This window comes from Acomys russatus, chromosome 4 (assembly GCF_903995435.1).
Source record: "Acomys russatus chromosome 4, mAcoRus1.1, whole genome shotgun sequence".
Classification (NCBI taxonomy): Eukaryota; Metazoa; Chordata; class Mammalia; order Rodentia; family Muridae; genus Acomys; species Acomys russatus.
In genome coordinates, this window is record NC_067140.1 from 62,820,696 (window position 1) to 62,832,759 (window position 12,064).

The 12,064-nt window shown below is 42.0% G+C and overlaps 1 protein-coding gene across 1 annotated transcript in view; it reads left to right on the forward strand.

Moving 5' to 3' along the window:
* Usp8 (ubiquitin specific peptidase 8) overlaps positions 1–12,064 on the forward strand; it is a 55,893-nt gene that overhangs the window by 31,856 nt on the left and 11,973 nt on the right. The window contains exons 7-12 of the mRNA XM_051144559.1: positions 141–183; positions 2,287–2,431; positions 4,430–4,592; positions 5,368–5,512; positions 5,727–5,950; positions 10,588–11,145. Of these exons, the coding sequence (XP_051000516.1) occupies positions 141–183; positions 2,287–2,431; positions 4,430–4,592; positions 5,368–5,512; positions 5,727–5,950; positions 10,588–11,145 (1,278 nt within the window). The remainder of the gene's footprint in view (positions 1–140; positions 184–2,286; positions 2,432–4,429; positions 4,593–5,367; positions 5,513–5,726; positions 5,951–10,587; positions 11,146–12,064) is intronic.

Here is a 12,064-nt window from a genome sequence, read left to right on the forward strand (position 1 = left end):
GCTCTACTACTGAGCTATAGCCCTGGCCTATGTGTTTTCTACTTGGCACACTGTGTTTCTTAGTTTTCCATTGCAATGAAGTATTAAATTTTAGCCTTTTTTTTCCTATGAAATTGAAACTCTTTTCTTCTGTGAATTAGATCAATGGTGAGAAGAGTGAAAAGAGTACAACTGTGGAGAAAGGTATGTGAGAAAGGATCCTTTCAAGTTCTTGTGAGTTTCTTTCAATTGGAATAAACTTCAACTTGACACAGTGGAAGTCTCAGCACTGTATCTGATCTCTCTGAAATTTGTGTTTTTCTATACTCACAAGTGTATTGAAAATGCCTTAAGTTCCGTATTGATTTACTAAGGAGTTATTTTATGTATTATTTTAGCCAGGTGTGATAAAATGTGGTACTACGCAGTTCACTTACTTTCTTTTCTAGATGCAGTAGTTAAGTATAGCATAGTGTTTGAGAGGATGGACTCTCAGAAGCTGCTCCTCAATAGCTTACATAACCAGTCGACCTCAGTTTCCCCGTCTGTAAAGTGGGCTTGCATTATTTTCCCTGTTGCTATGATAAAATACTCTTGACAAAAGCAATTTAAGGAAGGAGGATTTGTTCGGCTCATGGCTCTAGGGTACAGTACATCACAGCAGGGAAGTCATGGTACCAGGAGCTGCAGGCTGTTGGGCACAGTGCACCAGCGGTCAGGAAACAAAAGAAGGTGAATGCTAGCACTCAGCTACTTCTCCTCTCACTCAGAGAGAACCTTAGCCCTTGGAGCCCCGTCACCCATAGCTAGGGTGGGTCTCCCTCTCAGCTAACCTAATGGAGATGAGCTGACCCACACACAAGCATAGGTCTGTGTCTCCAAGGTGAATTTAGATCTTGTCAAGTTGACAATATTACCTGTCAAGGAGTTAATAAGGAAATAGATCATAGTTCATTTCATCTATCGAACTTTGAGAACCCATAGTAAACTTAAGGATTATTAGCTGTTATTATTTGGGACTATAGGATGTAAGGTGTAATTATTTAGCAGGTGGCCTCACCTCCAGGGGGAAAAAAAATCTTAACCTGTAATTTGTACATGTCTATCGGTATTGATGATCTAGAGACAAATATATGGCCTACCAACAAGACTTAGGAAATTGACTTCATCTCCTAGAAAAGTTTTTCTTTTTCAGAAAATATTTAAATTAAACATAATTAATTTAACACCAAAGCAATTGTGTACTGAGCATGTCATCATACGGTAACTTAGAAATGAGTGTAATGTAAGGGACCGTCCCAGGAGCTGTTGATGACGGTGTGCCTGAGCTTAGTTACCACCTCTCATTCCTTTGCACTCGTCACACTGGAGATGCCATCGCATAAGGGGCTGTTCTCAGCCTGCTTCGTCTGCTCATTATCAAAACGGTCTTGATGGTTTGAGAGGAGGGAAGGTGGCTTTTGTAGTTGTTACTAAGACATTTCTCAGAGCTGGAGAAACAGCTTTTTGTATCTAAAGTTCAGTGTGATGTTTTTTCATCTTTCGCTTCAGGTGGTAAAGCTGACAAAAAAATAGCAATATAGCTTTGTTTTTGCCAAGTTGCACACCCCACCCAATTAAATTAATAATTGGAAATCTAAACATTCAAGTTGTCCTAGAATCACCTCACCAAGAGACTTAAAAAAGAATTAGAAAAGATAATTAGAACCTTTTGAGACTCGTTGGTTTATGACAGCAATTTACCTAGCCAGGACTGCCTTGAAGTTTGTATGTAGTCAGGGATGACCTTTTAATGCAAGCACTCCACCATGCCTAGGTTATGCAATTGCTGGGGATTGAGTTCAGGGCCTCACGTTTGCTGGATAAGTACTCTGCCAGCTAAGGCACATCACTAGCCCTTGTGACCTTCTCAGCCATGCATATATGTGTGAAATGTTTGTGTCTTAATAAGACACATATTTAATTTTCTTTCTTTGAGACTAGTAGTAGAACTAACACCAGGTACAGTTGTGACCTTGACATGAACTTTTTAATTGGGCAATGGAATCAAACCCAGAGCCCAGCACAGGTAGGCAGACACTATTCCATTAAGCTGCATGTCCAACCTGTGTATGAGTAAGACGTGAAACTTGTCTCTTAGTAAATGTTAACACGAATTATACTTAGTGTTCATGTAAAAGAAAAAAATACACGGTGGGACGGAAGTCTGTGATGCCAAGTATATTTTTTTGTTCTTCTGTGTTTGCTAATATGCTAGCATATAGACCTGGGCATTTTTTGTTTATTACTGTGTCTCTCAATTCCAAGGAGCAATTACAGCAAAGGAACTGTATACAATGATGATGGATAAAACCATCAGCTTAATTATCATGGATGCTCGAAAAATGCAGGATTATCAGCATTCCTGTATCTTGGATTCTCTCAGTGTTCCTGAAGAAGCTATCAGTCCGGGGTAGGTTACCGTGTGTTTAGATAATAAGAAACAGGGTCCTGCTGTGCTAACAGGCTAGCTTACCTTTGTGAGCCTCGCATTTGGCCTCCCTGGTGTGTAAATGACTGCTCTTCCAGTCACCCTATGCTCTGAGAGGCATCTCCATTACTTCCTGTAAGTGTGGTGTGCTCATTCTCATGCTCTGCTCATTTCCTTGTATGGCTGCAATATAATTTACCTGTTTTATTTTTATTTTCTACCCTTCCCCCCCCCACCACTCCTTGCCTGTTTTATTCTTAGACTTGGCCTTCATATATTTGGTATGATGGTGTTTTTTTCTGTTCATACAGGAACATATGAGTTTTATTATTAAGTTACATTTAAAATTATAGAACGAGTAGAACCAATTATAAGATAATACAAAGAAACTTAAATTGGGAAACACATTTTATTCTGTTAATTCTTAACATGTGTTCACTATAATACTAATCCTAAAGGACCATGTAGGCAAATAAATGCTTCTTTAAGAACCTCACATTCCATCAGGCATGGTGGCGCACGCCTTTAATCCCATCACTTGGGAGGCAGAGGCAGGTGGATCGCTGTGAGTTCAGGGCCAGCCTAGTCTACAAAATGAGTCCAGGACACCCAAGATAACACAGAGAAACCCTGTCTCGAAAACCAAAAAAAAAAAAGAAAGAAAGAAAGAAAGTGAAGAAGGAGGAGGAAGAGGAGGAGGAGAAGAAGAAGAAGAAATAAAAACAACAACAAAAGCCCTCACATTCCAATTGTTTCCATTCTGTGTAGGTTGACCATCTTGATCTGTCTCTGTAGGGACAATTAGAAGATGATATTTCCTGTTAGCTTCTCCTCTTTACTTCCCAGTAGATACAGTAGCCAACACTTTTTTTTTTGTTTTTTGAGACAGGGTTTCACCATGTAGCCTTGGGTGTCCTGGACTCACTTTGTAGACCAGGCTGGCCTCGAACTCACAGTGATGCACCTGCCTGTGCCTCCCGAGTGCTCGGATTAAAGGTGTGTGCCACCACGCCCGGCTCTAAACTTTATTTTTAGTTCAGAGCTATTTTGTTTTGTCAGTCCTACTCAGGCAAGACCTCTATATGCCATGATTTCCCCCACTATAACATGGGATGATACCTCCTGATTGTACTGCTGTGAGGATTCAGTAAGACCGAAGTATATAGAACAGCATCCGGCACATGTGTGTGTGCTTGCTGATTAAACTAGAGCTTGCTGTTTAGTTATTATGTGTATAGATAGAAGTGAGCTTAAATATGAGTAACCTATCCAAGGTGCTTCTCCAGTTTAGAATTGGCTGAGAAAGGTGTCAAGGTGATTTCCTGTTTTCAGTTTTGCTGACTGCGCCCCCCCTCCATGTTTTTTAAAAATACATTTTTATTTTTATATATGAGTACTCTATTTGCATGTACACCTACATGCCAGAAGAGGTCATCAGATAAAATTATTGATGGTTGGGAGCCACCATGTGGTTTCTGGGAATTGAACTCAGGACCTCTGAAAGAATAAATAGGGCTCTTAACTGTTGAGCCATCTCTCCAGTACCCGCCCCCCCCCCTTTTTTAAGGGGTTAGAATTGAGTCTGTTTCCCTCTCTAATAATTACTAAAAGCACAAGCTAGGTGGCACACACCTATAATTCCAGCACTCAGGGAGGCAGAGGCAGGAGGATCTCTGTGAGTTTGAGGCCAGCCTAGTCTACAAAGTGAGTCCAGGACAGCCAAGGCTACACAGAGAAGCCCAGTCAAACCAAAACAAAACAAAAAGCACTAGCATGCAGTGATGAAGGGATAAAGTATCTTGGGCTAGTTAATATCTTGGGGTTTTTTGACAGGGTTTCTGTGTAGCCTTGGCTGTTCTGGAACTCACATTGATCCATCTGACTCTGCCTCCCAAGTGCTGTAGTTAATATCTTAATATGGAGCTTAACTTGAGAAAATTTGTCCTGACGTGCCTCAGTACAAAGGCTCATTCATTTCAGGGTCACTGCTAGTTGGATTGAAGCGAACCTCTCAGACGATTCTAAAGACACTTGGAAAAAGAGGGGGAGTGTGGACTACGTGGTACTTCTCGACTGGTTTAGTTCAGCGAAGGATTTACTGCTTGGGACCACGCTGCGGAGCCTGAAAGATGCACTTTTCAAGGTTGGTGGCTCTCATAGCTTCTATAATTACAATTTTGTCTGACTGTAAGGAAATCCGGAGAGTGGTAGTTTTGACTGGCTCTGTTAGACTTTTAAACCAACTGTACTCCTAGGAAGCTGTATTCAGGAACCATCTTGGAGGTAAATATTTAATATTAAAAGTCATAAGGTGGCCAGGCATGGTGACACACACTTTAATCCCAGCACTCAGGAGGCAGAGGCAGGTGGATCTCTTTGAGTTTGAGGCCATCCTGGTCTACATAGAGAGTTCTAAGACAGCCAGGGTTGTAATACAGAGAAACCCGTCTTGAAAAACCAAAAAAAAAAAAAAAAAAAAAAAAAAAGAAGAAGAAAGAAAAAGTTATTTTATAAAAATAGTTTTTGAAGCCAGGTGGTGGTGGCACACACCTTTAATTCCAGCACTCAAGAGGCAGAGGCAGGTGGATTTCCATGAGTTCGAGGCCAGCCTAGTCTACAAAGTGAGTCCCGGACAGCCAAGGCTACATGGTGAAACCTTGTCTCAAAAAACCAAAGACCAAAAAAAGAAAGAAAGAAAATAAAGAAAAGTGTGTATATATGTGGGAGGCTAGGAATAAATTGCAGAATGTTCAAATGCTATCTCTTGGTGGCCAGGTTTTAATACTTCATTTACTGTTGGATTTTGAACTTAATCTTGGTTTTCCGTTTGCATGACAGGAAGAGTTCTACGTTGTGGTTTGTGCTTTTTGCTGTCAAGAGACCGCTACCATCTTAAATGTTCTGTCCTTCCTTTGTAGTGGGAAAGTAAAACTGTCCTGCGCCATGAGCCTTTGGTGTTGGAGGGTGGCTATGAAAACTGGCTCCTTTGCTATCCACAGTGTACAACAAATGCCAAGGTCACCCCACCCGCTCGGAGCAGAACTGAAGAGGTGTCTGTCTCATGTATGTATGTGAAAATTTGTCTACAGTTGCTTCAATAATAAAACACTGATGTGTTTAGGGTAGCTTTCTTGCATATGTCTTTGTCCTATTAAATGCTAGTGATTGCCATTTCACTCACATTTAGCTATCACGTATCATATGCATAACGTGGAAGTACTGTGTATGGAGTTTGCTGTTCTTTAAAAAAAATGTATTGTTCTTTTGGGGATTTTAGTGGATTTTACTTATCCCTCACTGGAAGAACCAGTTCCTTCCATACTTCCTGCCCAGATGCCACCTCCACCTCTACAAGTAGATGAAAATACACAGCTGGTAACAGATCAGGATGAAAGACCAAGACCACTGAACCTGCCAGCACCAACTGGACCTAGTGTTGCCCCCAAAGCCGAAGCTTCACCCTTAATCCAGCCAGTGCCTGCTACAAAGAATGTCCCACAGGTACTGTCTTGTTTTTTGTTTTTTAAACTAACTTTTGTTTCTATTGTTTGTTTGTTTTTTAAAGATTTATTTATTTATAACATATACAGTGTTTTGCCTACACTCCAGAAGAGGGCACTAGGTCTCATTATAGATGGTTGTGAGCCACCGTATGGTTTCTGGGAATTGAACTCTGGACCTCTGGAAGAACAGACAGTACTCTTAACCTCTGAGCCATCTCTTCAGCCCTGTTTCTTTTGTTTTACTATCATATTGACACAAAGAACACAGAATTTTATATATGGCCTATGATACCTTATGAAACAGAAGGGTCTGTACACCTTGGCACCTTTAGTTTATCAAGAAACTTTTACAGTAATTCATCCCCATTGCCATGGCTATATTAGGTGACTTACAAGATTTCAAAGCTAGCTGGTGGCAGTTTCCCACACCCTGTAACAACAGCTTGTGTTCTGAAATAGCTGAAGAGCTCAGCTGGTGACCCTGGGCTGTGATTTGACTGGCACAGCTGCCCTGAAATGTCTGCTACAGATCACTTCCAGAACTCCACAAGATGACAAAGGTAGCAAATGCTCAGTCCCTCTACACAGCACCTCTGCTGCTCAGAGTTTAAGTGTCTCTGCACTACTTCTGATGGTTGCAGATAACTATGTCAGTAGCTGCGATGCTGTACTGCGCTTACATGCTCAGGGCACAGGAGCAGGCTTTTACAAACAAAACATTTCAGTGTGGAGTTTGACATTTTAACAGTAGTTATTTAAAACTTTAGCGAGCATATTCAATAGATAATTTAGAACTTTTTGTTAGGTTCTGTTTGAATAAAAGGTAATAAAACTTGCCTATATATTATTCAGCATGGATTTGTAGCATTCGTTTTTGAAATATTTCGTATTTGAAGTAGATGATGCTGATTTCTTGTTTTTGGTTTTTTGAGACAGGGTCTCTCTGTGTTAGTCTTGGCTGTCCTGGCCTCTCTTTGTAGATCAGGTTGGCCTCGAACTCACAGAAATCCACCTGTCTCTGTCTCCCAAGTGCTTTTCTTTAGAGCTGTTGAAAGTCAGTATCTTCATCATTTGTCTGATATTTAAGATTAATTTTACTTTGTTTTGTCTTTGACTTTCTCTGTAGAGTAGGCTGGTCTAGAACCAGAGAGATCCGCCTGCCTCTGCTTCCCTGAGTGCTGGTATTAAAGGTGTGCGACACTGAGCCCAGCTTCAGATTAACTCTTAAAAAACAAATTGAGGGAGCTGAAGAGATGGCTCAGCAGTTAAAAGCACTAATTGCTCTTCAGAGGACCCAGATTCAATTTCCAGCAACCACATGACAGTTCACAATTGTCTGTAACTCCAAGATCTGACACTCACAGACATATATGAAGGCAAAACACTAGTGCACATAAAATAAATTATAAAAAAAGAAAAAACAGTAAATAAATTTTCTTGAAATATAAGTGTAAGAAATTATAAAGAGCTATATTATTGTACATGACTTCAAGTTAATTGACATAAATTGAATTCTAAACCTTTTGTATCCCAAGATGACTGAGAAATGTAGTTTGTCCAATGTATTTTGAGGTCTTTTGCACTCAGAAATCTGAGAATTGAAGAAATTTCTATATGAAATGAAAATTTATAAATATGGGTGGGATAGAGTCGCTGCAATGACTCCCAGTCAAAGAGTAGCGCATCACTGCTCTACCATCCACTGGAGAGCAGAGAAAAAGAAGTGACTTTCTTTTCCATGGAGAAGCAGCAGCTTTCTGGGCTCTAAGAGCTCATAAGCGTTTGCAGATTCAAAGACAAGTGGAAAACTGAATGACTGGGGGCCAGACGACTTTGCAGGATATTTGATCCCAATGTGATCCCTGAGATTGTGAACTGTAAAAACCTGCCTTTTGTTTGGTGTGGTTGAGCCCTAGCACACACCTTTAACCCAAGAGTTGTCTGTACACAGGATTTAATAAAGTTAGCCCTAAGTCAAGGCGTGGATCAAGAAACCAGCTGACAGGCATTAAAGAGTAGGCGGGACTTTGAGTTGAGGGGTATTTAAAGTGTGTGCAGAAGTAGAAGGTGCTTTAGTGCTTTAGTTCTTAGGTCTTAGGATTTTAGCTTAAGCACGTTAGCTCTTCTGCTTATAGCTGTCTAGCTCCTCAGCTCCTTGGTCTTTGCCTTTTTGGGCTTTGAGCTAGCAAGCCTTTGCCCTTGGGTGTTTTGGCCTTTTCTTCCTGGGCTGTCAGCTGAGCTAGTGAGCACTTTGGGCTTTTCCATCAGGACATGATCCTAGTAGGAAGGTTAGCTGGGTATTTTGTCTGCCTCTCTGAGCTAGCAGGTTTTTCACCCCAGCATCTGGCTCCTGGGTCTGTATTGGCAAAAGAGAAGGAGCTGGGATTTTCAGTTAAAACAACAGACGGCCGTTGACCTGGGTAGGTGAGAGTCTCTTGTTGGAGAGAGCACCATGACCACACGTGAGACTAGAGAGACAGCCAGCTAGCAACAGAGACTGGGGCCTAATTTGGACTTTGCCCTATAGGTATGAGGGACTGCAGGAGTAATGGTAAGCACATGGCAGTAAAGCACACTGCTTCTCAGCCTAGGAAGATGGCAGCCACCAGGCAGGGAGAAAAGCTTCCATTAGGGTTCCTGCTCCACTTTGCTGTTGGCTTCATCTCCACAGTGTTTCTTCTGTTTCATTCTCAATTGTAGAAAAGAATAGGGAATTGTGTTTATTTGAGGATTTGTTTGCTTATTTGAAAAAATGTAAAGGCAAAAATAAAAATGAAAAAATGGGATTTTTTTTTTAACTTTGTACTTTGGGGAGCATAGAATTCATTTTACAAGCAAACTTTATAGGCTGTTACTGGCAGGTGTTACTCTCTCCTTGCTGCTTCAGCATACTATATTTTCAAGGAGTGTTAGGGTGACTTCCCACAGTGTACATTAATATTGCTGTTAGCTCACTCAGGGATGGAGGAAGGCAACTAATTAGAGCCTCTTAGTACTCACATTCTAGGGACATGGCAGCTTTCTGAGGGGAACTGGCTCAGCCGGTAACAAGCCTATTGTGTAAGTATGAGGGTCTGAGTTCAGAGCCCCAACACCCACAGAAGGCCACGTACACCATCATCACCTGTAACCCCATCTTGCTGGCCAGCCAGTCTACCCCGATCAGTGAGCTCTAGATTCAGTGAAAGGCCCGGTCTCAAAAAGTAAGATGAGACCCAGCACTCGGGAGGCAGAGGCAGGCTGATCTCTTGAATTCGATCAAGGTCAGCCTGGTCTACAAAGCAAGTCCAGGACAGACAGCCAAGGCTACACAGAGAAACCCTGTCTCAGGGGCGGGGGAGAAAAAAAAGGCAAGCTGGCTCAAGTGACTAAAGATGACTTGAATTTGAACCTTAGGACTCATGTGGTAGAAGGAGAAAACCAACTCCTAAAAGTTGTCTTCTGGCCTCCCTACCACCAAATAAATATCTTTTAAAAATAGAATAGCAAGGTATAAGGATCAAAAGTAGGCCTGGTGAGTTGGTTTAGTGGGCACAGGCACTTATGCAGAGGCCCGATGACCTGAATTCAATCCCTAGATCCTGCAAGAGACCGAAATTCCAAGGGTTGTCTTTTGACCGCCACACTTGATGCATTCACACTCATGTGCAGCATGCATACACAAAATAATAAAAATGTTTTAAGTATTAAAGAATGAAAAGTAGACAGGCTATGGTAAAGTTTTTTTTTTTATTCATTTACTCATTTTGTGTGTAAGTATGTACTCAAGTGTGTATGTTTGTGTGTAAGTATGTACTCAAGTGTATATGTTTGTGTGTAAGTATGTACTCAAGTGTATATGTTTGTGTGTAAGTATGTACTCAAGTGTGTATGTTTGTACATTACAACTGAAGCATGACGAGTAGCACTGTGAAAGAGGATTTTATTAAACAAAAGAGAAACATGGTCAGATTTGTTTTAAAATGATTACTTGGGTGGGTGAATGGCTGGGGCAGGTAAAAACTCTTGCCAAATAAATTTGGAGACCTGGATTTGATTCCTAGAAGAGGCTCCATAAAGGTGAAGTAGAGAACCAGCTCTATTGAATTGTCCTTTAGCCTTCACACATACGCTGTGCACAGGTGAAGTATAACAGGACAAAACAGATGAGCAGGCAGTGGGAGGCTCTGCTGGAGTTCTGCAAGAGAGACGGATGTTAGGCGCAGGCTTCCTGGTAGTCTCGGAGGTGGAGGTGAAGCTGGACAGAACTTCACCAGGCAGCAGAAAGCTGTGACAAGAACATGGCCTAGAACTATCAAGGTGACTGGCTTATACCGCTGGGTGGAAAGCCAAGGGAAGCTCCATGTGTATGGGCGTCGTACCATGTGGGTGTAAGTGTATGGGGCACTTACGTGGAGATGGGGGCGGGTGGTTGGGTGTAAGAAAAGAACTTGAGACTTCGCTGTCAGGTCTCAGTTCTGTGGTTGAGCATAAAGACATAGTAACTTCTGGGCACAGAGCACCTCATTGCAAAATGAAGTAATGCTTGCTGAGGCAGGAGGATTGTCGTTTTGAGGCCAACTTGGCCTATTTGTAAGACCTTGCCTCAAAAAAAAGACACAAAAAGTTCATTTTGTTCTGTTTGTGTGTCCCTAGGTTGATCGTACGAAAAAACCAGCAGTTAAGTTACCTGAAGATCATAGAATAAAGTCTGAAAATACAGATCAGAGTGGAAGAGTTCTTCCTGATCGGTCTACCAAGCCAGTGTTTCTCCCTCCAACCACCATGTTAACAGATGAAGAAAAGGCTCGTATTCATGAAGAAACTGCCCTTCTCATGGAGAAAAACAAACAGGAGAAGGAACTTTGGGAAAGGCAGCAGAAGGAACAGAAAGAGAAGTTGAGGCAGGATGAACAAGAGCACAAAGCTGGAAAGACACAGGATGGGGAAGAAGATGACATCACTGAGAATCAGCATAAAGCAAAGGACGGACTGGAGAAGAGAGTCAGCAAACAGACCAAGACAGAAGACAAAGAGCCCTCAGCAGACAGGGGCCAGGAAGCCACAGGGACAAAAAGACAAAGTAAGAGTGAGCCTGAGGCTTCCAATGCCAAGCTATCTGTGGAAGGTAAAAGGTGTCCCACATCAGAAGTACAGAAGAGGCCAGCAGATGTGTCCCCTGCATCCGTGTCGGGAGAGCTGAGTGCAGGCAAGGTAGGTAAAACAAACTAAATGTGTTTCAGATGATGAACAGTGGCCTTCCACAAACAGGGCAGGCATTCTGCGGTGAGACACTGTCCTGACGCATAGGTATTTGCTTCCCTGCTCTCCTCTGAGGCTGTGATGATGTACATTAAAATGATTGGTTGGCAACAGATTTTTTTTTCTGTAAACACCATACATCTTTAGCTACTGAATTTAGTTATTCATTTCTGTATTTGGTGTGTGACCATCGAAAGACTAGGGTTCCACTGAAGACAGACAGATAGGCTAGGTGTGATAGTGAGTCCCTGAAATCTCAGCTCTTGAATGTAGGTGCAAAAGGGCCGTGAGTTCAAGGTCAGTCTGGGCTCTATGAGACCAAAAGAAAACTAGAAAGAGTTTAGCATAAAGGGCTACTCTGTGGATAAGGAGGAAGCTGTAAGAGACACCCGGGCCATTAGAGAATGCACAGTGAAACTACAATTAAAATCATTGTAGTGCTTTAGCTGGTGTGCAGGCGTATGTTGACAGGTAAAAACGAGCACTTGCATTGGAAAAGATTTTGGCAAGTTTTTTGTTGTTGTTGTTTGGTTTTTAAGTTTCTTTTGTTTTTGTTTTTGTTTTTCAAGACAGGGTTTCTCTGGGGAGCCCTGCCTGTCCTGGAACTTGTTCTGTAGACCAGGTTGGAATTACAGAGATCCATCTGCCTTTGCCTTTCTTTCTTTTTTTGTGGAACAGGGTTTCTCTGTGTAGCCCTGGCTGTCCTGGACTCACTTTGTAGACCAGGCTGGCCTCAAACTCACAGAGCTCCACCTGCCTCTCTCTCCCCAAGTGCTGGGACTAAAGGCATCTCAGCTTCCTTTGGAAAACTCTAGAAATGTTACTACATTCTGCCCCGCCCGCCCCCCCTCTTTTTTTTTTTTTTTTTTTT